We start from the raw sequence: 27,589 nt of genomic DNA, 5'->3' as shown, positions 1-27,589 counted from the left end.
TCTGCCTGGGTAATTTATATTTCCCAATGGTTTTTTCTCTAGGTCTTTATTTAAGAAGCATTCTCAGCACATTTGAACATTTACAAGTCACTGGATTCCTCTGTTTAGAAGGAAAGTTGTCTTTTTCAAAAGTTTTTTAGTGACTTACAAACTAAGTGCATAGAGTTTTAATAATCTAGGTAACAGTAATTTAAAAACTGTACACTGCACTCTACATTTATAAATGTAGTGATTCTTTTCCCTATGTAAGTGGACTTTACAGCTTTGCAAACACAACTTGGCAAACTTTCAGGCAATTGGTGTCCATTAGGAAATAAAAATTTGCATAAAAACATTCATTCTGGATTAACAAGTCAGGGCATGGTAAAATTTAATTGAGAAACTAGTGATATTAGCTGTTTTTAGGAAAATATTTCCTTGACATTTTCGCTTCCCGTTTTTCTGATTTAAATTTCACCAGTAAAGCTCCACTTTGACCACTTCTCTTGAATCACCACCTATGTCCTCTTGAAACTATGCCATCTGACTTTATTCCCACAGGAATCTGCATTCTCTCTCACCAAGGTCACTAAAGCCTCCTTCATTCAAATTGAAGTTATATTTTCTTAATCATTTTTTATCTTGACTTTTCTGAAACCTTTGATGATCAGCTCCCCAACTCTAAATCCATCTCTTCCTTAGCCTTCCATTAATCAAATTTTCCTATTTTATCCCTCCTGTTCCATCTCTGTTTGTTTATCAAATATTCATTCAGTACCTGCTACAGCCTAGGCACCCTCTAGGTACTGGGGACAGCAGTAAATCGAAAGAAATCCCTGCCCACCTAAAGTTTCCTGATGTATTTTATCCTTCTCAGGTGTTCACCAAAGCCCATTCTTTGACCCTTCTTACTCCCTGCCACACACATCTGTTTCCACATTTTTCTTTACTTATTTAAGTAATTGCATTTGTCTTCACGCTATTAACAAATGCTTTTAAGCAGATTATTCCCAGTAATTTTCAATTAGGTAGACATAGGATTCAATTTTGAATCCAGTTCAAATCAATTTTAAATCCCAGATCCAGAGCTTATTGTTGAGTATAATCACTGGTAAGTTACTGAACTACTCTAAACCTCAGTATTTTTTCATCTGTAAAATGGAGATGATCATCATACCTACTTCCTACATAGGACTATCATGAGAGTAAGTTAGAAAATGCATGTAAGGTGTTTATATTATATGGTCCTTAACAAGCATGTCATTGTTAATAGCAATTCCTTTCTTTCTTCCTTATGCTCTTATCCATATTTTTATCCTTGGTCTAGATCATCTCAAACTGCTCAGTAAACTTTTTTCTTTGGATATCTATGCTACCTCAAAGGCTAAGGTGTCCAAAACTACCATCATTTTCTTTGCTAGCCTTTGAAGTATCCAAAACTATGATCATTTTCTTTGCTCGTGTTTTCTTTCTTAAATTTCTCATTTAGATTATTGTCTCCATGATTCTTCGGGCTATTAGAGCTGAAAATTGTGAACTCTGTCTCCTTAATCCTATGGGATCAGTCACTATTAAAACTTTGAGATGTTTGAGTACCTGACCCATATTTTATTTATAATAATACCCACAGTTGTAAGTGAAAACTGATGCCTAAGAATGGTTGTTGAGTGAAACAAAGAATAAATCAATAAATGAAGTAGAATTATGGAAGATAAAAGTGTAGCTAGAGGTTGTGTTGAGGATTGAGAGCAGGTGCAGAAGTTAAAGGGTTAGTGGTGGTGGGGACTACTGGGTCAGGAATCAAAATTTCAAATGTACAGTCTTGGACGTGAGTCAATTCCTAGGGTTAATGAAGACATACTGTACTTGTGGCTGTTGTCAAAGTAGGGGGAGAGCCTTGGGAGGAGAGTTGTCCTATTTCATATGCGTACAGGTAGGCATGTATATCTTAGACCTTTTCACTCTGAGGAAGTACATGGACAATTTGTTCTTTGAATGACATTTCTTGCCACTGCTTTTATACTCTTTTTGCTACTTGTGTTCCAAATGCAATGCCTCAGGGAAAACACTTGAAGTTTTTCCTTTAATCAGAGCTTAGCTCTGTGTCCTCATAGCCTGCTTGCTGCTGTTGCATCATATCCCACCTTTAGCCAGGCTTCAACATGCTTTAGTATTCAGTTGTTGAGGGAATAGTGTTTCCCATAGTCCCTGCTGAATAATCAAGCTGCCACATTTATGCTACATCAATTACAGTGATTGCTCTCCGAAGATAATCCCATTACAGATATGTTTCTCTTCTTGGGTAGACTCTGGGGGAAATGAGTCAATTTCTAAATAAATACCATTTTATTTTGAATAATTAAAATAAGCATAAGTCTTTGAAACTTTTGTATAAATTTTCCACATGGGAAAGAAATTCTTGTCACAGTCGGAAGATACAGTATGTCATGTTCTCCTGTTATTGTTCATGACTAAAATACAAGCAAATAATATATTCTACATATACTATGCCACAAATGTTGCCTCTAATGAAATATTGACTCATCAGGGATAACTATTGTAACATGTACATACATACGAATTGATAGGCAATGAAATATGTGATAGTTAAATACATGATATTTTAATAATTTTTTATTCTTATTGTACTCCCATTTCAATCAATTTAAAGTTTTAAAATTCTGAGTCATGTGTTTTGGCAATCAAATGGTCTGTAACTTTGGAAATTTGGTAGCATTTCCAAAACTTTGAACATACTCAAATGCCTATTTTCATTTAAAACAAAGATTTTTTTAAATGTTTTATAGTCTGAGACAAAGACTTAATTTTCAGCTGACTAAAATTTGTGCATGTAATTTATTCATCATTGATGGAATTTAATCAGAAATAACTCAAATACAAATCAGAGGATGAAATAACCAATAATATATCTAAATTAACATTGTTCAATATAGTAATTTCAGTTTTTGTAATCTACAGACCTGTTTGCCTTATTCCTATTTTGAAACATGTAGGATGTATGTTTTTTAAAGTAGAAGTATTTTTTACTTGACTTTGTTTTCCATTTGTCAGGTGTTTTGCAATATGGATGTCAATGGCGGAGGTTGGACTGTAATACAACATCGTGAAGATGGAAGTCTAGATTTCCAAAAAGGCTGGAAAGAATATAAAATGGTAAGATGGAAGAATTTATGGTGCTTTTTGGTGTTTTATCCCAAAGTTATCTTCTCCATACTATATGATGAATCTTTGTATTTTTAGGTGGTTTTGAGTTATTTTTGAAATCAAATGATACATTAGTATTATTTTTATTAGACACAGAACACTCATAAATCGTTTTCAGTAAATGATTTCCACGTGTGCATCAGAAAGAAAAACGTATTACTGAAATTACTTGGTGAACTGTTGTGTATTGTCTGGATTTGTTCCTAGTTGAATGAGGGTGGGGGAAGCTAGAACTCAGACCTTCATTGGATATGTGAGTCTGACCAAGGGAGCTGTGCAGGGTTGAAGGCAGTGGAACAGGATGGGTAATAGCAATGGCCTCACCCACATAACTGGCTAATTATTGCTGGCTTGTGACTGGAAGCTTCTCCATGTGACCTTTCCATGTGGCTAAGCTAAGCTTCTTTCAGTAAAGTGATCCAGGATTATCAGACTTCTTACGTAGCACTTGTCATCCTCCAAAGACAAAGCAGAAACTTTCAGCCTTTTTTAGTTTTATTAGACCCAGAAATGAAACAGTGTTACTTCCATTGCATTCTGTTGGTTATGGTTGGTCACAAGGAAAGTCCAGATTTAAGGCACAAGGAGTACACAAAGGTATGAACTGTGAGCCATGGCTCACTGGGGTCTGCAAAATAACAGCAGGCATCATCGTCATCATCATGATCATCATCATCACAGTTCTTCTCTTTTTTAATGCTCAATATGTCAGCCCTATATGTAATTTCTTATCAATTTTTAATATCAGCCCTATTAGCTGACACTATGCCCATTTTAAAAGGAAACAGAGATGAGCAAGGATTGAAATAATCCAAAATCCAGTAATCACATAGTCAGTGCCTACAATATTAACTATTAAAATCTGCTGACAGGCTGTAAAGGCATAGTAATGCAGGAGAATCTATATTTATGGATTCTCATTCTTTTGCAGCTGAAACCTCTAGATAATTCTTGTCTTGACTTTTTGACAAATTTTTTCTCACCAGGTAGAGAGAAAGAAATGCTATCCTAGCCTCAATTCTGTCTTGATATTCTTGTAGACAATTTTTAAAAACTATGGTTGATTTGCATCAGAGTTTGCCCATTAATAGGCTCATAGTTGGTCAAACGACAGTAAATAAGGAGTTTTAATAAATTAATGGAGGTTTCTAGTGGTGTCACTGCATCTACATTTTTATCAGATGCTCAGCTGAACAGTCTGAAAGCACGTTTAAAAAGTTTGGACTTACACAAAGTTGGAATCCTGGTATCTTTGTTATATCATAAACTCAACATGGAAAGGTAGGCTGAAGCCAGCAAGATATAATTCCACAGAGATGATTGTAGAATATTTCACCTAGATAAAAAATACCTAAATTAACTCTGAGAAAGCAGGGTAAGGGTGGCAAATTGCCTTAAGGACTTAGTATTTGAAAGAGAAGTTTATTTGGTTCTAAGCTCATTTTGAATTAACAAAGATTAATGTACTCAGTGTACATTACTAGTCATTTAGGGGGTAACATAAAATGCAGAACTCACTGGTGTCTGTCATGATCTGGTTACATCAAAAATATAGTTTCAATTCTACAGGTTTTCAAACAAGTGAACTTATCCTAGGGGTTATAAGCAGGATGGGAGGAATTTGGAAATTACATCTGTAACAGGTAAACACCTGGAGAAAAAAAGAATTAGGCATAAACCTGATAGCTATTTTAGTTAACTGGATGGAGGTAGGTGATACTAGAGCCTGCTTCTCAAAATGTGTTTCAGGGACCAGCAGTATTAACAACCTCTGGAAACTTACTGGAAACACGAATCTCAAGCTCTGGCTCAGATTTACTGAATTAGAATGTGCATTTGAACACTGCCTGAGAGGGGAGTGCAGTAATGAATGGAGTAATATTCCGAGAAGGCAAAATTTGACCAAGTATGAACAAAACCCTCTAATGATTAATCCCAACACCAAATAGACTGCCTATTAAGTGGCAAGCCCTCCCTATCTTCAGTGGAAATAGAAGTATATCATTATCTTTTGGGATTGATATGGAGAATTGGAATGCTAGGTCAGATTTGAAGGCCTCTTCCTACCTAGGTGATTCTAAAAATATATGAGGGATAAAAGATTATCTATATTCAAAAACAAAAAGACTTTGAATTATGTTTATATTAACAGTTATAGGCCAGGCACGATAGCTCAAGCCTGTAATCCCAGCACTTTGGGAGGCCGAGGTGGGTGGATCACTAGGTCAGGAGATTGAGACCATCTTGGCCAATATGGTGAAACCCCATCTCTACTAAAATAATAAAAAATTATCCGGGTGTGATGGCACGTGCCTGTAATCCCAGCTACTTGGGAGGCTGAGGCAGGGCAATTGCTTGAACCTGGGAGGCGGAGGTTGCAGTGAGCTGAGATCACGCCACTGCACTCCAGCCTAGTGACAGAGAAAGACTCTGTCTAAAAAATAAATAAATAAAAATAAAAACAATTATGGTCTTCACTCTGCCATTTAAAGAGGAGTGATTTTTCACAAATCATCTAACTGGCACGTTAGCTTTCTAACTAACTTCTTAAAATAGGACAATGATAATACCTCACCTGCCTCACAGGGATGTTTTGAGGATTAGAAATAATGTAAGTAAAGCACTTTGACACACTGAATTTTCAGTGAAGAGTAGTTATTTTTATTATCCAAGATGAAAACATCAAAGCAAAAATTTCACTTAACTATGCCAAAAATACTGTTTTGCAAACCATCTGAATTCATGATTATTTTCACCACTAAAATGTGATGTGAAGAAGTCATCTGAAAATCAGACTATAGATACAGACTCAGGCTAATCTGAAATACATTATTATTAAAATTAATGATAACAGAAAAATAAATATAAAGTTGTCATCGTGGTGACTTTCCAAAATGGTGAATTCTTAACTGTAAACATCTGCTGCCTTGGCAAGCTAGGCATGTTAAGTAAGAGATACTGACTTGTTAAGTATGGAATCAATTCATGTCTTGTAAGTATTTACCAAATATATCCATTTCTAAGCAATTCTTTTTTCATTATTGGAACAAAACTGAAATTCTTTAATCATCATGTTTTATGGAGTTTACCCCTCCCCCCCTTTTTAAAATAAGAAAGACTATCATGCTTTATTCAAACTTGAAACATTTATCAGATGAATGTCAATTTTGCATGATCAAAAAATGAGATAAGCTCCAAAATTTTGAAATATTCCGGCTAAAAATTAGGCTGAAGAATTTTTTTAATTGAAAATATTCATCATATGTTACAAGATGGTTAAAACACATGGTAGAAAGTGTTTCAGTTCTTTCTCTAGAGTTTTTCTTTCACCTAAAGACAAAATAACATGACTCCACCAGGAATGGATATGACTCCTTATGCCAGTTCTTATCAATCACGCCTATTTCTATTTCCTGCATCCAAAGAACTGCCTGCTCACTTCTTCAGCTAAGGGTGTACATCCTTTGCGATAACAAGAACTTGGCATGCCCCAACTCTTCTACTATAGTAGATATATAGTATATATAATCTACTATTACATATACTAGGATGCTACATTTCTTTCTTGGGCAATGAGTGCAGAAATCAAGTTTTCTCTCTCTTTCCTTTCTGCCTTTCCTCTCTCCTTCCTTCCCTTCGTAGTGATTGATATCTATGGGCTGCCTCTTGCTTCATAAGATTTCCATCACATGTAATTACAAATATATATTATATATTATATTATTTTTAAACCTGTCAATATGAAAGGTTTACCAATTTTTGGATTCTCGACATTGGCTTTAAGCCTGCAAGTCTCTTACCTAAGCTTAGCTGTCACTTAACCTTCCTCATGAGGAGATTCAGCAAAATCTGGTTTATGGATTTGTAAAGATGTTTGCCTGAAAGGAAAGTCTGGAGTAGGCTTTTTAATGAGGCACTTAGGGAAGATATTAGCTCCTTCAAGTCATAAGGATACCCTTTAGTGGCCTCCAGCAATAACACTTATCAGCAGTACTTCCACATATAAAGCACAATGAAGCTAGGAGTTCCAAATAATACCCTAAATGGCCTAATTTTATACTGTTGTAGGCAATGACTAATGCCCTGGAGACAAACTTGCTTTATTTTGAGAACAATTACCCCCATAAACAGAGCTTCCTATCCACTCAAAAATTTCAGTGTGAGCACCATTCCTTCTGGGAGTTCTTTGTTTCTGGAAAGAAGTTGAGAGCACATTTTCAACTATATTTTAACATCTTCACATTAAAAAGAAAAATGCATAAGAAATTAAAAATTTTGAAATACAAAATTTGTTTCAGTCTTTCTTGAGTTGCGTGTCTCAGCATTTAGAGGAGATGTACAATTTAACTGCATATGAAAGTGCCCTGAAAGCCACAGCGCTCTCTTATCTGTTTTTTATTTTTAAAATAATTTGTATGAAAAAAGATGAAACTCGTGGAATACATGGGCTGTGTCTGGTTTCAATTTTACTTCATCTATAAAAAGTCAACGCTTCCTGTGAGCATTATCAGACAAAACAAATAAAGTATCAGAGACAATTATTTTATTAACTTAGAAAAGCACAAACCAAAATCGAACATTTCTGCAGGTTTTGGCAAAAACTAACAAATGTTGATCTTTCCTTTGCATGTGTCTTTTGAGTAATATGTGCCTTTTAAGGCCAATTTTAAGTCAGCATTAGTTCAGATTAAATTTCAGTGTCTTTTTATCTTTGTATTACAGCGTTAGAGAAGAAATAAAATCAATTAACAATGTATCTGAGTTACTGAATCAAAGCCTTTCAGGTGATTGTGTTTGACACCATTAAACATCATTTTTACAAAAGTGCATGCCATAGTATCCTTAGATTTTATTCATGAGACAGAGGAAATTGTACTGTAATTGTTTACTCATTCATTGCTGCTTTTTCAGTACCAGCACAGAATTTCGTATATACTTTCATTTTTATTTTTATGGAAGTTACAGGCTATTGGGGGTAAAATAAAGACCTGTGGTAAACTGTTATGTGCCATAATGTGTAAGCCTATTTTGGAGCATATGCATTGGCTGACTCTGTCTTTTAGGCATGAATATGAATTTTTGAAGGACAGTCCCAGACACGTAATCAAAACTTGCCTCCCCATAGGGACCTCAGTATGAAGATGAGATTTTACTCCTGCATTTTCCCTGTGTACCACTCAAATAATTTGATTTGATTAATATGTTCTTTTTAGTTTGCACTTGGAATATCTATTCCACATCGTATTTATATAGATCTCTACCTTCAGTTCATAGCACACTTACATGTGCAACCTTTTACGTGTATAGGTCTCTGAGTCCGCCCCAGACATACTGAATCAGAATCTTCATGGGGGACCTAATCATCTGTATTTTTTTAAAACCCCCACAACTGTTTCTGATATGCATTCCTGGTTGAAAGCAATTATCACAAATATTAACTTATTAGCATGGTATAAGACCTTAAAAATTACCTCGTGTGGCTCCTAAAACTCGTGAGATATGGAAAGAGAGGGCTTCAAAGAGATAGTACTAAGGGAGAGTTGAAGGAAACAGATACTTTAGTACTTGGAAGCAAAGGTAAGAGTAAGAAAGTAGTCTGTGCTTTCATTAGTACTATAGTTTAGTCCCAATTGAAATCAGTTGGTTGTAATTTCTTATTTAATAACTAACTTTTTGGATTAAATTGACAATACTCATTTGTATAAACCAACTCTCAATTTAGTGTAATATTACGTTAGTCCTCTGAGAGCCTTTTAAATAATTATTTCAGTATCCCTTTATTAATTTTTAGGCTAATACAAGAACCAAGATTATTCTTTTTCCTTTTCATATACAAGGTAGAAATGCTTCCCCACATATGACTCACAGTCTCATGGAAGAGAAGCAACTAACCAGAAAATTACTATGTATTGTGACATATATTTTAACTATAACAACAGCTAGATTTTTAAGTGCTTTCTGTGTATCAGTGCTCAGTTAAGTGCTTCAATTATGTTATCAATTTTATTCTCAAAACCTCGTATATGAAAATGATGTCTGTGATCCCTGTTTTGCAGACAGAGAAACTGAGGCTCAGAAACAAAGTCAATAGTTCTACAGCAAATATGTGGCAGATCAAGGCTTTAATCTGGAGCCAGAGATAAGGGGTAGAGGTTATTTCATCCAAGCCAAGCCTTTGGCCTACATACCAGATCTGTGGTCGTGCCTGATAAACTATCCAAAAGACAGTTTACTAATGTGGGAACGCAATTCCCCTTCTTTCACGTATTTTTCATCTTTATGATGAAACAGTTGTTTCTGGATCACTGCACTTGGCTGTTAGAAGGTTTCCTCCCTATATTGCAGCCATTTTGATTCATTGTACTCAAACTTATTTTGCTCTCATACTAGGGCATGCTTGGACAGTTTTTTGGGAAGGGGCTTGAAATAAATGTTAGTTTCTAAATGCAAATTATACTGCTTTCTTTTTAGTCACTTCTTCCTGAAAGACAAAAATGCAAACTGTTTAGGAAGGGATATTTATTTCCATTTAGAGGGAAGTGCAGGCCTACATATGGAGACAGGGATGGAGGCTCTCCTAGGAATGATGCTAATGCTTGTCCATTTCTAAGGCTCACCCAGGATCACTGCATGTTTCCCTGGGGAAGCTGGAGAGTTTTATCCACACAACGCTTTCAACAGCATGGAAATATGTGACCCAAAACTTAACACTTCATCATTCCCAGCCTCTTTATTCACATTGAGTATAAATGTTGAATCCCTTTTCAATGACTACACAGAAAACAGAATCATCAAGTGGCTAGAGGGAGAGTTTTGACATGTCTGAGCTGCAAAAAAATGCAAGGAAAATCCCAGTGGTCTTCTTTTTCTTCCCAGGGGCTGTTGCAATTGAGAAAGTGCTAATTCTTTGACTTTCAGCCTCCTGTAACTTTCTGTTTTGTTCATGCTTTGGAGAAGGTAAGCTTTGCTCTTCTCCTTAGTAGGTAGCATTGGCTGCCATAAACATGTGTAAAATTCTTAGCACACCAGAAATTGCTCTAATATTTCCTGTCACTGTGAAACTTTTACAAAGTGTGACTTGAGCATCTTAGGAACAGAGAAGCAAAGAGCCAATGGAGTACTAACTTCAGTGGGTCTTATATCTTTACTGTGAGCTATGGGTGGATGGTCTTCAGAAGAGTATATACTCAATGCAAACTGAACCAAGCATATTCAGCCTATCAAAAAACTTAGTTAAATTGGGGAATAACTTTGAAAGTGTACACATATGTTAATTTTAACTTTAAATATAATAGTATACATCACTTACCCATTAATAAAAAAAAATAAAACGAGGGCCAAAGCCTGGAATTCTGTCATCAGTTCTTTCCTAAAACTTTCCCATAGTAGAATGCATCCAATCTCTAGTTTCAGTTTTTTAAAAATAGAACAGTATATAAAGACACATGCAAGGCAATATGTTAAAAATTCTTTAAATTTTTTTTATTTTTCCCAGTCTTTTAGAGTTTCAACAATTCCTAATTTAAAAAAAAATGTTTTAGTAATTTGCTTTTATTGAGCAAATCTGGATATTTATATAAAATTAAAACTCTCTTTTCCCACTAATATTTAACTTATTTGCATAACATTTTACAAATATTGCAATAACTGAACTGGCATAAATGGGTTTGGTACCAAACACCTTTGAACTTTGGTAAGTAACTCAGTTGGCAGAGGTGGTAATGTGCAAGTGACTCAGTTGGGCACTTTAAGAAACATTTCCCCAAGACTCAACTGTACTGTCTACAACAAGAATTGTGCTTTAAGGTTACATTTCCGTGTGTTACTGTAAAATGCTATAATATTTTGTTTTCTTTCCTCCTTACCTCCATTTCTCTCTCCCTTTCTTGCCTCCTTCCTCTATCCTTTCCTTTCCACCTTTTTCTTTGAATTTCAAAACAACCCTATTGGAATGCTCAGTGCATGTCAGCTCTTCACTGGTTTTTGGAAATTCACAAATACAACACAATTTCTATCATCAGGGAGCTCACAACATGGCCAGTGAAACAAATATGTAGATCAAGAATTACACTGAACTTCAAGCACTGCCAATGAGTATTTTCTGAGGCAATTGTGAATACTTCAAATCTAGAATGCCAGCAAGTTTCTAGGGGTTCTTTCTTTTCCTATCACTAACATCTCCAATATTAAGCGTTGGCTTTCTTTTGGGGCCACTTTTTTCTCCCTACAAAGAAACTATTTTGAATACTTAAAAACCTCGACTTCCCCCAAAGAGAACAATAGAGTCGTGCTGACATTCAGAAGCCAAGCAGTCAGCTAGGTTCACTTAGGAGCACTTACAAATCAGCCTTCTGCCTCAAAATTCCAATGCCAGTGCAGCTTTGTAAATAATTACAGTCATGGATTTACAGGGTTGCTTATTAATATTTAAAAATAAGAAAGTTAAAGCTCCAAAAGTCATGGTTCTAGTAATCTATTAGTTTGGTGCAAAAGTAATTGCGGTTTTTACCATTGAAAGTAATGGCAAACACTGCAATTGCTTTTGCACCAACCTAAATGTGAAGTTATTGTTGAAACATAATTGCATTTGTGAATAATAATAGTAAAAATAATGTTAAATAACTTGTCTAATATCACCCTCATAGTGTTCATTGAAAAATCTTTAAACTCTATTCAAAATATTGTGTTAACTAGTAATTTAGAAACATTTTCCAAAGCAAATCTTGAATTGAGAATTGTTTTCCGGTTAAACCTGTTAACTAGATTTATTTTATACAAAATGTCTCATCTACACAGATTTGAATAACAGAGGTTTTATTGTACTAAGTAAGAATTAGACAGAAGCTTTGATGAAGAGAAACAGAGAATTATTGAAATGTCAATCATTGGAGAAAAAAGTGTAAAATGTAAAAAACAAAAAAACCTTTACTTCTTAATAATTTTTAATTATTATTTAGAAAATAGTTAAATGCTGAACATGAAAAGAATTCCTCTCTAAAGTAACAACTGCATCTCTATATTGTTTCCCAGGGTTTTGGAAATCCCTCCGGTGAATATTGGCTGGGGAATGAGTTTATTTTTGCCATTACCAGTCAGAGGCAGTACATGCTAAGAATTGAGTTAATGGACTGGGAAGGGAACCGAGCCTATTCACAGTATGACAGATTCCACATAGGAAATGAAAAGCAAAACTATAGGTAAGTCATGTTACAGTGTAGTGCTTGACTACCTTTGACCTAGCCACTTAATAATTGTAGTGGGAACATGTGAAAAAAAGAAATGAAAATTATCCTTCAAAATGAAAATTGGTTTTGTCTAGACCTATTACAAAGAGATACAAAAAAGCCTGTAAAGACTTTTTCAAAGATTTAAATTTCAGTTTTCATAGGTTGACTATCTTTGATATTGGCTTAAATTTTAGAGAATGGTGAATGAAGTCAAGCATACCGTTGTTATGTGGTTATTATTATGCAGTTGCAGTGAATTCATATGTATAAAACTGGTAAGAGTTTTATACTCAAACTCATTGGCTTAAATAATCTCTTTATTCTAAAAAAGATTTTCTAGTTCTCTTTTTGATGACCTTTCTTGAATTAGTATTTTTCAAATGATCTTGAAGATGACAAGAGTAAAATTTTATATGTTTGAATGATTTACATAAAAGAGAAGATGAGGCGTGATTTAGAGGGTTTTCTTGGTAAATCTAAAAAGCAAAAATAAATTGTGATAATGACATCAATATACATAAGACATCATTGCAGATATAAAAATAGATAAACTATACACTTAATGATACCTGTTTCCAATTATCCGTTTTCAATGAGAAGCTTGTCTACTAGGGAAAAATAAACACACAAAAATATGGCTAAGGAAATAATGTGACGTGGTAGATTCATTGCACGAACTCTTATTGTGTTACTTCTCTGTTCCTGGAATTCTACTGGGCACTGGTCTTACAGACGTCAAAGTCAAGCTTTGTTACTAACTAGGTCACTAAACACTGACTGGCATTCCTTGGGAACAGGGAAGATATTTTAGTTACTCTTAGACTACTACTCATTGATGCAATTCTTGATGCCTAGCAGGTCTTTAATTGTGTGTGCCTCAGTTTCGTTCTTAGTAAATTAGAGTTGTAATGATTCTTAACTCTCAATATTGTGACTGCTATATACCTGTGTCTTGAAAATATGATTGTATGAATTAAAGGGTGGGCACATTGCTTCAAGTAATTCCAACAATAGCACCCCAACCCTTGTGTGTGTTTTGTTTCAACCTGTGTGGTTGTCTCATAGTTCAACTGTTTCTGCTGCTTATTTGTCTTTTCAAGACAAACCTTTTTTTTTTTATTTTTTGGAAGTTTGAATTCTGCATATTTTCATGGGCACAACTCATTTCATTTTAATGAATTACGTACGGGGTTGGATCCTTGGAGACATAATAATCATTTTCTCAACAAATAGTAATGATGTCACCACAACAGAGAATGAGAAATAGGTCTAAAAGAGTTGATAGTCTCATGGTGGGAGTGGTGGGGAAGCGAGGGTGTACTTAATGGCAGCTCAAGAAACCAAAGAAGAGACATTTATAAAATGCAATGGAGTGTAAGAAGAAATGTTTCCAAGGAGGTCAATATTTTGAGAGTTTTATAACAAGAAAAACCACTGTTAAACATCAGGGATACTCTTATGTAAATGTTTTGACCTGAAACTTGAAACTATATGAAACTTGGCTAATGTCAGACAGCCTGAAAATAAGACTAGCAAATAATTAATCTAGTCTTTTTCTAGGCTCCTGAAGAATTTGCTTTGGTTCCTTTCCAAAATGTCTCTCAGTTCTTCATAGGTGGCTGCATGTGTGTGTGTGTGTGTGTGTGTGTGTACACATGCATATGCATATGTGTCAGGCTTGGAGGGTGTTGGGGGCCAGAGTGTTGGGGCAGGTGTAGGAGGATTGTTGGCATCTACAGTGCACTTCGGAGTGTATGGTGTCAATGCCATTCTGCCATCTGCATGAGGAAGGAGCACTCACCTCCTCTTAGAGTGCCCCACTGCCCTTTTGAGCATTTCTCATTTCTTTGACATCTGTGTGATTTTGTATTCTCGCCACACAATAGGGATCTATGATCAAAACACAAGTCTTCCCTGCCAGGGTGATGCATACACTCTGATATCCCCATTTTTCTTTCTTGAGAGAACTGTGAACCTTGAGAATCAAAATTATAAAGCCAGAAGAAATGTAACAATTTAATTTCAAACCTCTGGTTTTATGGGAAGGAAAGCTAAGGTTTATATATATATATATATATATATGAGGTTCATATATATATATATAATATATGGTATATTATATATAATATATGGTATATAATATATATGAACTCTTCAAGCCTCACACATGCATATGCATGTGTACACACACACACACACACACACATATATACATATGAAACTCATATATATAATTTTGCCCAAAAAGGGAGAAAGACTTAAATAAGGAATGTCTAACTCCTACCTCATTCAATGTGGTTTCTGTTCTGTCATGCTGCTGACATGAAGTTAGAGGTTCTGGCCTCTTTCCTGCAGGGACCTAACAGAAAGTAGATCTGCAGTCATCATCTTCTCATGCAATTCAGTATACGATTCATGTTGACAAGAAATAGGAAATGAGAACTCATTAAAACATAATGCTTATCTGGTGAAAGATTCATTAAAGTAAACACACTATAAGATGGTGTTATTCACTTTTTAAAAGAAAAATGGAACAGAAGCCTGAAAACAGAAGCTAAGCCCTTACAACTTTTCTCCCTGCCTGTGTCATCACGTATGCCCAGTACTGCTTCTCTAGGCCCATTAATGCCTCCCGTGGCCTCCAGTTAGAACTCCCATTGTCCATCACTGCCTCGTGTGCTTTTTCTCCACTCATGTCTCTTCCCTCTGAATTGGCATGTCTCTTTGTGATCAGTTGTTTCAAGTATTAATACTAAGATTTGCATAGTATTCCATAATCTATGAAATGATTTTTAACACTACAAGGATATAAATCTCTTTTGGAGGTAGGTATTATTAGACACATTGTTTTTTTGAGATGGAGTCTCACTCTATATCGCCCAGGCTGGAGTGCAGTGGCGCGATCTCGGCTCACTGCAACCTCCGCCTCACCGGTTCAAGCAATTCTCCTGCCTCAGCCTCCCTAGTAGCTGGGACTACAGGTGCCAGCCACCATGCCCAGCTAATTTTTTGTATTTTTAGTAGAGACGGAGTTTCACCGTGTTAGCCAGGATGGACTCGATCTCCTGACCACGTGAGCCGCGTGCCTCAGCCTCCCAAAGTGCTGGGATTACAGGAGTGAGCCACTGCTCTGGGCCTAGACACATTTAAAAAAATAAGAAAACTGAGGTTTTGGTCAGTTGACTTGGTCAAATTCAACTAAATTCTGACTGAAATATAAAACTATGAAATTCATAATAGGTTTTTGTTTTATAATTTTTGTTTTCTATATTTTTTTCTCTTTTTAATTAAATTCAGAATTTTTTGAGGTTTTATTTTCTAAAACATATTCTATCTTGGAAATTTTGTTTGAAAATTCTTGTAACAGGTGTGGTCCTAATGTTTAAACCTAACTGTGTTGTTGTTTTTTAAGAAAACCTTTGTCATGCTCTTGACACATATTAATTAAAAGAAAGTGTTGTGAATGGATAGATGTTTATAAATGTGCATGTATTACACATATTTTTCTTTTATCCTCTAAGGAGACTCCAAATAATTTTCTCAGATAGAAAATAAAATCTATAGGACCCAAGAGAATACAAATAAGAAAAAATAATAATGTAAGAGTGTCATGATAAACGTAGCATGTGGACTAACATGTACCAATGTGAAATTATTTAATACTCCCTCTAGAGAGGTAGCATTATCCAGATCCTCATCATCTAACACCCAGACAATTATAGAACCTTCCTGCCTCTCTACTCTTCATACTCTCATATATATCTTCCATGCTATTGTTGAGATGATTTTTCTAACAGACAACTTGGTCTTTCCCGCCTTCATATATTTCAACAGTGTTCAAATATCTGCAGGTGAAAGTCTACCACTAAGACTCTTCATGACCTGGCCACTACCTAATTATGCACCTACTGCTGCCATACATGCTCCCTAACTTTACCCACCTGGATACCCTTCTCATTAACGGTTATGTTCTGGTAACTATTTGCAATTGCCCTAAATCCTCCATGCCTTTGTTTATGCTATATTCTTACTCAACACATAAACTTAACTTTGTCACATGGATACATCTTAAATCTTTAAGATTCTCTCTTATTCCAAGTCTTCCCTGATATCTACTATGGTAGATGTAATGTGTCAACCCATTGCCCCCTTCAATACTAAAGCACTTCCTTCTTCCACTTTCAGGAAATGATGACTGACAGGTTGCAGCTGAAGTCCCCTTTCCAGGCACTGTTTGTAGTTAAAGAAAAATTAGCCGGGCGTGGTAGCACATGCCTATAATCCCAGCTGCTCGGGACGCTGAGGCAAGATAATCACTTGAACCCGGGAGGTGGAGGTTGTAGTGAGCCGAGATTGTGCCATTACACTCCAGTCAGGGTGAGAAGAGTGAAACGCCATCTCAAAAAAAAGAAAAAAAGAAAAAAAGAAAGTAACATCACCCAAGACTACTTCTTGCAAGATAGATTGTATCTAATGACTGGTCAATATAAAAGTATAAAGACCCTCTTGCCCCAATTTGGGGCAATTCTGAAGAGCCCTTCACAATCCAAAATTCCACTTGAGATTAGTTGAAATCTTCACCATGACAGCATGTGAGCCCTGCATCTCCCTCCGCTGAGTTCTGCATGCTTCACTCTGCCACGGATCCTGAGACCTCTCCCTTCTCAACCTCCCTACACTGATTTCCCAGAGAAATGCATCACCCTCATTCCTAGGCCAATTTGGACATTCTGTGTTCCCACTGACCCGTAGCACTATGGATAACTATCCAGGATCCAAATCCTGTTATAAGTCATTAATGAGTGGCTATTAACTATCTCTAACTTGTGCTCTCTCTGTCCCCACAACCCCTCTCTCCCTCCCTTTGAGTGTGTGTGTGTGTGTGTACACGTGTGTGTGTACACGTGTGTGTGTGTATGTGTGTGTGTTCTAAGCTTTTAAAGTGTAGAACCCATTTTGGAAAAATTCAAGATATGTAACTAATTTAGCCAAATTACTAACTAAGCTAACTATATTTGAGGCACACATACTGTGCACCAGATGTCTTGTTTTCACAAGAGAAAATTGAGGCATAGTACTTTGCACAGGGTCACAGGCACTGATATGATGAGTAGGAGTCCGATTTGAAATTTAATCTTGTAACTACCCACCATATGGCCATCCTCAAATAAACAGAAGTTCATCAGTTAATTTCTAGAATTAAATAAACCCAAAACACATATTCTAAGATATAGTATATGTTTATTCTAACCCCACTACTCTCTTTAATAATTTGAATGCCTTTGGACACATTACCTATCTTTCCAGTTCTCAGTTTTCTGTTCTTACAAGTTAAAGTATTTGTAAAGCACCTTGCAGCTCAAAAATTTTCTACAATAGAACTACTTTTACCTGTGCGTCACTATTTTTATTACCTTTCAATTCTTTGATAAAAAATTAAATTTGATCTCTCTAATAAACACTTGAGAATTTATCATCAGTTTAGAGATAGAGTGATGTTTTACTCCTCGTGAAAGCTTTGCTGGCTCCAATACATAAAAAAAACAAATATACAACCACCACTGTAACAATAAATGCTTTAAAATATTTTAATAATAACAGATTTATTGTAGAGTTGAGGAGATGCTATGTCAACTGGAAGGAGCTCTGGAATAGGAATCAGGATGTGGAGGCTGAGAAGAAATCTGGCTCCACCACCTGGGAAACTGGCATGGTTGTATTTGTCAGTGTTCAGTCAGGGGAGCAGAGCCATGATGAGTCTTAAGGAAATAAGGTTAAAACGTATGCAGACAAGCTAGAGCTTGTGAAAATCTAAGAAACCAAACACGTGTAGCCACCAAAGTGGAACCACAAAAGGGAAGAGCTACAGAAATCTATTGCCTTGCTGTAGTTCCATTACATGAGGTTGTGCAGTCAAGCATCTTGTGGTGGGCCTGGAGCTGTTGCCGGCATCAAGCAGCCAAGCTGGATGCTAAGTGAGGAAATACACAATGTAGAAACTGTCAGGCATCTCTGCCCCTGGACTTCACCATATCTGATGACATCCTGAGAGTCAGACCACTGCTTCACTTTCGCCTTCCAAATCTCACACAAAATTCGCTTTTAGCCAACCCCAGCTTAGAACCTTACAGTGAAGGGGATTCAGGGAAATGGAGTACCCAGATTAAACAAGTTGATATTACTTTTATGCCTCAGTTTTCTTATCTTTCAGTGGGAATAATATCCTCAAATCAAAAAGAGTATACATATATACCTTGTATTTGGTAAACTTAAATATCATGCTAATACGAAAGCTGTTTAGAGACTGGGTGCAGTGGTTCAGACCTGAAATTCCACCACTTAGGGAGGCTGAAGTGGGAGGATTGCTTGAGATCAGGAGTTTGACATTAGCCTGGGCAACATAGCGAGATCTTTGTCTCTACTAAAAATTTAAAAAACAAAAATTCACTTGGCGTGGTGTTGCACACCCATTGTCCCAGCTACTTAGGAGGCTGAGGCAGAAGGATTGCTTGAGCCCAGGAGGTTGAGGTTGCAGTGAGCTGTGATTGCACTGCTGCATTCAAGCGTGGGTGACAGAACATGACCCTGTCTTTAAAAAAGAAAAGAAAAGGGCAAACAGACTTTTTACATTCAATTTTTATCATGCCTAAGAAATATATTATTGAGTCAATAAACAATTTTTAATTATATATTCTATATTGAAATCACCACTATTTTCTCCAACAATGTCCTTGGCTGGTTGATAGTCGTTTATTTACTTGGATTCAGGATCCCATCCAGCTTCACTCATTGCATTTGCAGTCGTGTCTCTTGAGTCGCCTTTTACCTGGAACAGTCTACCACTCATCTATCAATTACGTTTTTCAAGACTTTGGGTCAGCTTTTCCCAGAACAGCTCTTTCTGGGCTTATCTGACTATTTCTTTCTGATTAGATTCAGACTAAAGCTTTCTTGAGAAGAATACTAAGTAAATGATATTGTCTATCTCCCATTCTATCACATCCAAAGGCACAAAAGATTATTTTGTGTTTTTTGTTCCATTATTGATTGGGCTAAGCTTGATCACTTGTTAAGGTTTTGTTTTTGGTTTTTTAATGGAATACCTATTCTCTCCAAAATTCTTACAAAGGATCATAATGTATAAAACACATAAAGCTGATCTATTTTGAAATGGTTGTGGGAAGGTAGTATAATGTTTCCTCTTGCTATTATCTCAAACATTAGTACAGCACAGTTTAAAAACCATTGTGTTATATTGTTATAAATAAAAAAGTAGAATTTACCAATTGGAAATAAATTTCACTGTACTATTTTTAAATATAAAAAGAAAACTATATAAAAATTTTTCTGCCTTAATGTTAAAAGGACACAATTTTAGTGAACATATTCCATTATAAAGTCATTTTGCAGGTAATTTTTTTCAGATCTTGGGAACAGTTTGATCCTTACAGTTCATTATTTTGTTGTCTTTTATGCTATTAACTTAATTAGTAAATCCTCTGTCACAGATGGTATCATGAGCCTCTTTTAAGCAATAGAAAATTAGTATTAGTTAAGTCCGAATGATAATGTTTAACGATTTTTAATGCACATCTGATCATTATAATCTTACTACATAATTTATAATGCATATTTCGTGGATACTTACATTTTATTGACTTTATGTTATTTATTGAGGATAAATGACATCATTAGATTAGAATTGACTATTAATGTCTATCATAAGCCTTGTTCTGGAAAAGATTCCACATGAAGAGATGAACAGAATTCTAAACCAAAATTACGAAGAAAACAACTTGAAAATAATTTGGCCATTAAATATCTTTTTGCACAAGGTTTGTTTTTGGCCGAGATCTTCATTGGGAAGTAGTTTGATGTAATTTGTAAAACACTGTATCGGGAATCCAGAGACATGAACTCTAGACTTGGATTTGCAGTTACTTTTCTGAATGACCTTGGACAGTTTACTTCACTTTTCCAAGTCTCAGATCCTCAGAAGTAAAATGAGGAGGTAAGGCTGAGGTTCTTTCCAGTTCCCCAATCCATTTTTTTTTTTAATCATGAAAGTACTCCCATGCCGTGTATGTATTTCAAGGACAGAACAAATTCGTGTGGATGGAAAAGAATTCTCTCTAGCCTCCCATGTAAATTTATTCCCTGGATTTTTGTAGATATTGCAAGACTCGTTTCACTTTTTTTCTTTCAGTGAAATATTTCTTATTTCTCTGATCCTCTGGGCTACATAGTCACGGATGGAACCGGTAGCAAATATGTTGAAATACTAAGAGGAAAGTTATTTTTTTACAGCAGTTCTGGACTGATCAAGATACGAAAAAATATATAGGAAATCTCCTGGCAGTTTCTACCCCCCTCAATTCCTAACATAGGTTTTCAAACTCAAGGTTTTAAAGAGTCTTATTTGTGTTTTCAAATAATTTCTCCAACTTGGAAGGCGCATTACTTTTATTTAGACTGTGGTTTTTGTTGTGATTACTTCCTAAAACAGAGAAGGAGTTGTTTTAATCATGAAAATTTATATTTTAATCTCCTTGACTGAGATGAAATACTGAAGAGGAAAAAGGTTTCCTAGGTCTGCAAAGGCATGGAAGGGCACATTCTTACAGTCACTTTGTACCTTCTTTAGGTCTTTTAAGTGCTGGGAAAATCTCTTCACTTAAAATACAGATGAATGTCAGTCTCTAGAGTCTTGGATATTTTTCAAACTGATGAAAACAAATGCCTGCATGCTGTTAGGTCTAAGGATTCCCAGAGGATTCCTGTCACGGAATGGGTAATGCTAAGACTCAGACCACTGCTGTCCTAGAAACTTACAGGTTGGCAAAAGTTGCCAGAACCAGCTAGCAAGCACTGCCTCCAAGAAATTATCTAAGGTGGTGTCCTGTGATCCACTGCTCTAGGTTCCCCTACTGCTGTTCACTATCAAAAAGATGAAGGCTCCATGAAATATTTATTATGCATCCATCATGTGCTATTCTAGGATAAAATGTCCACAGAGATTTCAGAACAATCATGTATACGTGTGTTCATGCAGGTGCATACCCATATGTGATGGAGGTGGAGTGGGGTTGGACGGTTGCAGACAGCCAAAGAGCCAATTACAATGCCATGAACACAGTCAGTTCACTTACAATCACAAATATGGTGTGACTAAAGAGGGATAACCAGTTTTGGAAGGTTGAGAAAGCTTTCAAATAGTGGCCTAAAGTGACATAAACATGGCAAATTGGTATTAGTTGGGGAATAGTTCAGAGATGGGGGTAGAAGAGGGATTAGCTCATAAGTGAGACTCAGCATGTCTTGCTAGGAAATTACAAGTGGTTAACTGTTGCTTAAGCTTAGAGCGTAAGGGGTTAATAATGAGCAATCATGATACTAAGAGAAAGGAGAGCCGGGCTGCGTGTGGCAGACTTGGGACAGGTAAGCAGCCATGGCCTCTGGGGGCAATTCCTCTGATACGGCCTTTTCTCACATCAATTTTTTTCACACTCAATATTTTGATTACTCTGTTAGGTAAATATGAGCAACAACAATATGCAAGCTACTGTGGATGAGACAAAACCCCACAGAACTCAATCTCTATTTTTCAAGATTTTATTCACTTTGCCTAATTGGATTTTCTTGATCCTTTAAGTCTTAGTCCATAGAGCACTTCTTCCTTAATTGGGTTAGGAGCCCCTTCCATGTCCTCCCACTGTGCTCTGGGCATGTCTTTATCAGAGTCCACATCACACTGGGTTGTAATTGCTGTTCCCTATTATTAGACTGTAATCTCTAGGAGGACAGGAACCTCTTCACAATGCTTGGCACATGTCTCAAAAAAAAGCATTTCTTAATAGATATATAAAAGACATATTGACAAGGTTTTATTGTGCATTCAACACAGGTGATTTTTTTGTGTGTGAATCCACACAGCTGACTAATATATGGCAATTCTTGATCTAGATACCAGAAATTCAAAGAGCAACAAGTCAAAAATCCTGCCCCCAAAGGTTTATGGTATAAAATGACAGTTGCCACTAAGATTTCTAATAAAGTATCATGTCCTTAAGTTCCCTGGATTGTTGCTTACATAAGATTTATTTTCTAGAACTATTAAACTCTAGGCTCTTTTATCTTTATCTCTTTTATCTTTACCTGCAAATGATATGCAAGAATTTCTATACTGCTTGTTGGCAAGTAAATAAAAAAATTAATAAAATTGTCCCACAGCATACATTGTTCATTTCTCTTTTAACTGGCTACAGTTTTGCTTTTACCTACATAACTTTACTAAAATTACTCTCTTAAAAGTTATTATAGTTCTTTTGAAATCAGAGTCTGCCTTCATTGCTTTATCCAGCCAGCCAACCACCATACACTTATCACGTTACTATTATTTTCCTGGCACTATGCCAGTGGTTTTATTTCTTGAATGTGCATATAGGTAACTAGGGTGCCTGTTTAAAGTACAGATTTCTGAGTCGCACCTAAAGAGATTCTTATCCTGGGTTAGGACCTAGAGCTCTCAGTCCTATCAAGTGCACCAAAGTGATGCTGATGTAGAAATAACACTTTGGTTACACCAAACAGACACAGCATTCCTTCTCTTGTGGGGCTAATAGTTTAGGAGAAGGAAACAAACATGGAATAGTTGACTCAAAAGTTTTAGCTGGAGTGATTTAGCATGTCTGTTTGATTTTTGTTTTGTTTTGTTTTGTTTTTTGATCAAGGAACCATGGATCTTTTTTTTTTTTTAAATGATGATGCCAAGGACATTTTCCCTAGAATAATGAAGAAACACAAAATTTTATATAAATTTATGTGTAATTCAACTTTACACTCACTCACAGTCCCTGGGAAAGAACCCTTGGAATTAGGCTATCATTGGTTAATTAAAAAAAATAGTGGTCAATTCTATTGGAGTTAGGAATTGATAGGGTTCATTGGAGGAGATTAAATGGGACTGGGAAAGGCTTCATAGAGGAAATCCTTAGAGATTTGTGAAATGAGTAAGCGCTCATGAGGCAAGTATGATGGTTAATGGCAGGAGGAAGGACTTGAGATCCCAGCCAGAGGAGCAATGTGGACACACATGCAGAGGTGAGAGACAGTCTGCCTTATTTAGAGGACAGCAAGTATTTAGAGGACATCTTGTATGCAGGGCTTTACTGTGCTATATATAACAGAGGGCTAGGATTCATGACAAAGAGTTTCGACTCTAGCTTATACTGACTGTGGAGACAAATAAGCACACTGATGACTTTGGTCAACAGAAGAATCTGCTAATGCATGCTGGAGGCTTACTTGCAGACCTTATAGCAATACAATGTCCAAGTACAACAAGGGAAAGTATTTCCTCTTTGCAAGAAACCTCAGACAATGCATCTCAATGGTTTTCAACATTTTGCTTACCCTCTCCTCTCTCTGTCTGCCCCAAGGGAATGCTGGAAAGAAAGTTTCTTATTGCTCTTTAAACACAAATAAAAAATGAGAACAAATCTACCTCCCGAAAATTTGTTTAGAGTGAAAAATCACCAATTTCAATCACAAGTTTTACAAGGTCCTGACTTAATTTTTAGTAACAAAGCAAAACCCATAAACTCTCTGAGATGGCCATTGGCCTGGTCTTTTAGGCACCACAAGAGGGTCAGACCAGAGAGTCATTCACTGGAAGCTGACTCTATCAGTCACACATGACGCCAAGGGAATCCAAATATGTTTAAGGGACTGTTTGTGTTTTAAACAGGGGTCTTGGTGTCACGTGATTCATTTTGGCACTCAGTTTTTTTTAATGTATTCTTAAAAAAGGGAAGGAATACTGGAATAACTATCTTATTTCTGAAATTTGGGAAATATTTCATTGTCACAGATCTTATATATACACATACATATATAATACATATTATATACGTATGTGATGTACAGAATAGAGAGCACTCTGTCAGCATTATTGAAAGGCATACAACAATCACAGTACATGGGTTTGCTATTTTCTTTGGAGGAAAAATTTATCATGAGTTTTGAGCATATGCAAGCTTCATGTCTATCACTGCAAAACACTAAGAGCTGTATTTTACCAGAGTTTTGAAACAAAAATTACTGCTAACACTGTTCCTAATATCAAGAGCTTGAGAAGACTTGGGAGGTTGATAAGCTCATTTTATCTAAATTCTACGAGATATTAATGTTTGTAAGTGAAGGGGAGACATTAAAAATGTATATTATCAAAAACTTACATGGAAATCCAGAGTAAAATTTATGCAGGTGTTATACAAGCTAATATCTAAAACAATCATATTAGAATCAGAGATTAAGTGAAACTCAATTTTCTAAAGATTTTTCATCATTTGGGGTGAGGTTTTCTGTAGCTTTGGAAATTTATCTTCCTTACTCATAGCACAGATTCCCAGGACCATTACTACCTCAAACATTTTTCATATTTTTTCACACTTTTGTGTACATCTTCCATTACACATATTCCAAAATAAATAGCATGTCTACCTCAGGGCATCTGTAGCTTCTAAACAAATAAGATAACGTCTTCCTTCTTAACATAATGGTAAAATTATTATGCACAAATTCTGGTGATTCCCAATTATCCAATTCCCTGTTAAAACAAATGACACCAATTATGGAAAATTTAATGAGAAAAAGAAAGCTTTCAGCAAGTAGATGTGAGAATTAAAGGCTAGGTTGGCATAGATGATTTTTCCAGGAATTTTTCTTTTTTTTTTACCAGTATCAATTATGAGTAAAGAAAGGAAAACCAAACAAATATATATTGGATTCAGTTAACAAAATATTATATGATGGCAAGAAAATTGTAGGGTTCTCAAAAGTCGGAAATTTTAATTTATTAAAAGATAAATATTTTAATTGAAGGATATTTATTCAGACCATCTAGAGTCAAATTAACCTAGACCTTAACTACATAGTCAGTCAGCAAAGCAACTCTTTGGTTTCTTGTCCTTCATATTTAGTACTCTGCTTCCTCTATAGAAAATAAGAAAAACTTCCAAAGGATATGGGGCCTCATGGGTTTGAGAAAATTGATCCTTTTCATCTTTAATTTCTCTGGCTTGTTGCCTCCATGCCTGTCCTCATGAGCTGTATCTCTATGTCATCGTTTTTATCACTCTCAGAACACTTACATATGTCTATCAAGGTCATATGTTTATACCTGTGTAATTTAGACTTAGTCATTCCCGTAACTCATGCCTATCGAACTATGGTGTATTTTATGGCGATTGCTTAGGGAAGTTTGATTACTTTAATTTTTTTGCAAATAGTCAAGTTACTTACTTTATTTTGCACGCAGCAGTCTTTTTAAGGGCTTTCCGGGTGTCACCTCGTTTAATCTTCACAAAATATTGGCAGGACATAGAGGTATTTTACAAATGAGGCAACTGAGGATCAGAAAGAATAAGAGCTAGATTGCAAACCCAAACAGGGACACTACAAACTCTGTGATGTCATGCTGTCTCTCCAGACACAAGTGTTCATGACAGCCTTAACTTGCAGAAGCCAATGGCTTATTTATTTCTCCATTTTGTGTGTGTGGAGGAGAAGGAGGAAAAAAGGAAGAGTTTTGGTTAATGGCTTTATAGAGGGTTATTTCTTTCATTCGTACTTATTTTGTACCAAATTACCTGCATCTGCTTGATCTGTATATTTTTAAATTGTTTTTAGATATCTATAAGTCTTTATCATAGCCTTAATTCTTGATTAGTCACACTTTATCAATTCTTTTTTTTTTTTTTTTTTTTTTTTTTTTTTTTTTTGAGACGGAGTCTTGCTCTGTCACCCAGGCTGGAGTGCAGTGGCGCAATCTCGGCTCACTGCAAGCTCCGCCTCCCGGGTTCACGCCATTCTCCTGCCTCAGCCTCTCCGAGTAGCTGGGACTACAGGCGCCCGCCACCACGCCCGGCTAATTTTTTTGTATTTTTTTTAGTAGAGACGGGGTTTCACCGTGGTCTCGATCTCCTGACCTCGTGATCCACCCGCCTCAGCCTCCCAAAGTGCTGGGATTACAGGCGTGAGCCACCGCGCCCGGCATCAATTCTTTTAATCTTCCTACTCACATACACTTTTCTTTGGAAACTTCTTTCAAACATTTCTTTTCTGGAATATAGATTATTGTCATACAACTGAATGTCTTTAATATATTCATTCACTTTTTCGTAGGTGTATTAACCTTGCTTCATATATTTTTCTAGCATTTTCTCACAAATTCATTGATAGGCTATTGCAAATAAGTAAAGAATTCTGTTCATGTGTGGACAATAGAGTTATAGAATGTATCTCTAGGATGTGAAAAAGTCAGTGCTAACATGCATGCTCTGACATCCCTCTTGGCTAATGGTGCCCAGTTCTTTCAGTGGAAAGGGGGTAGGATTGGAGAGGTTGGATATGGCAGAGACAGCCCAGAAGCAGCAACTAGAAGTCATAGCCACATCAGGAAACTCTGTCAGATTGAGCCATTGCTACCAGCCTCTGAAAGAGAACCATGAAGGTCATTTTGAATTTCTTAGTAATTGTGAGAAAGATAAACTAGTTCCATATGGTGGCAGGGAGAGAGCTCAGAGCCAAAATAAAAATATGCTCAGCTTGTCAGTACCTACGACCTTAAAGTTCAGATATCTGCGAGTCTGTCTACTGTTTAAAAGAGTTGAGGCCAAACTTCAATTTGTCATGCAAACAACTCCCACTGCCTTGGATCATGAAAGAGATGCTTGGCCCCCTGAGTACAGTGAAGATGCAAAAATGTGAAGAGAGTGAGTCTCTTAGTAGACAAAATTAGTAAGAAACTAGATTCATGAGATTGGGCTGCCCATTTTAAAGAAAAGAAAGTTCTAGAATCTCTTGGATGATACATAGGGATATTTTGAAGCCTGTTATTCCATAATAGCACTCACTGTTGTCCTATATTCATTAAGAAATTTGATGATTTAGTCTTTATAATTACTGAAATTTCTAAAAGTGATTGAAAAGGAGTAACTATGTTTTATCAAAGATGACTAGAGAATCATGACTAATTTCAATGGACATCAGTTTTCCTATAATACACTAATTGAAAAAATAAAAATGCTGACATTCTTTATAGTCATCCATCTGAAGGGACTCATATAATTTTTTCTTTATTAGGAGAAAATACATGG

The 27,589-nt window shown here is 36.0% G+C and overlaps 1 protein-coding gene across 3 annotated transcripts in view; it reads left to right on the top strand.

The window, feature by feature from the left end:
• ANGPT1 (angiopoietin 1) overlaps positions 1–27,589 on the top strand; it is a 269,300-nt gene that overhangs the window by 202,494 nt on the left and 39,217 nt on the right. For all 3 annotated transcript variants that reach the window (XM_055287050.1, XM_055287049.2, XM_055287048.2), the window contains exons 6-7: positions 3,052–3,153; positions 12,235–12,401. In XM_055287050.1, the coding sequence (XP_055143025.1) occupies positions 3,052–3,153; positions 12,235–12,401 (269 nt within the window). The remainder of the gene's footprint in view (positions 1–3,051; positions 3,154–12,234; positions 12,402–27,589) is intronic.

Source organism: Symphalangus syndactylus, chromosome 7 (genome assembly GCF_028878055.3).
Source record: "Symphalangus syndactylus isolate Jambi chromosome 7, NHGRI_mSymSyn1-v2.1_pri, whole genome shotgun sequence".
Taxonomy (NCBI): domain Eukaryota; kingdom Metazoa; phylum Chordata; class Mammalia; order Primates; family Hylobatidae; genus Symphalangus; species Symphalangus syndactylus.
This window is presented reverse-complemented; position numbering and strand designations above follow the sequence as displayed.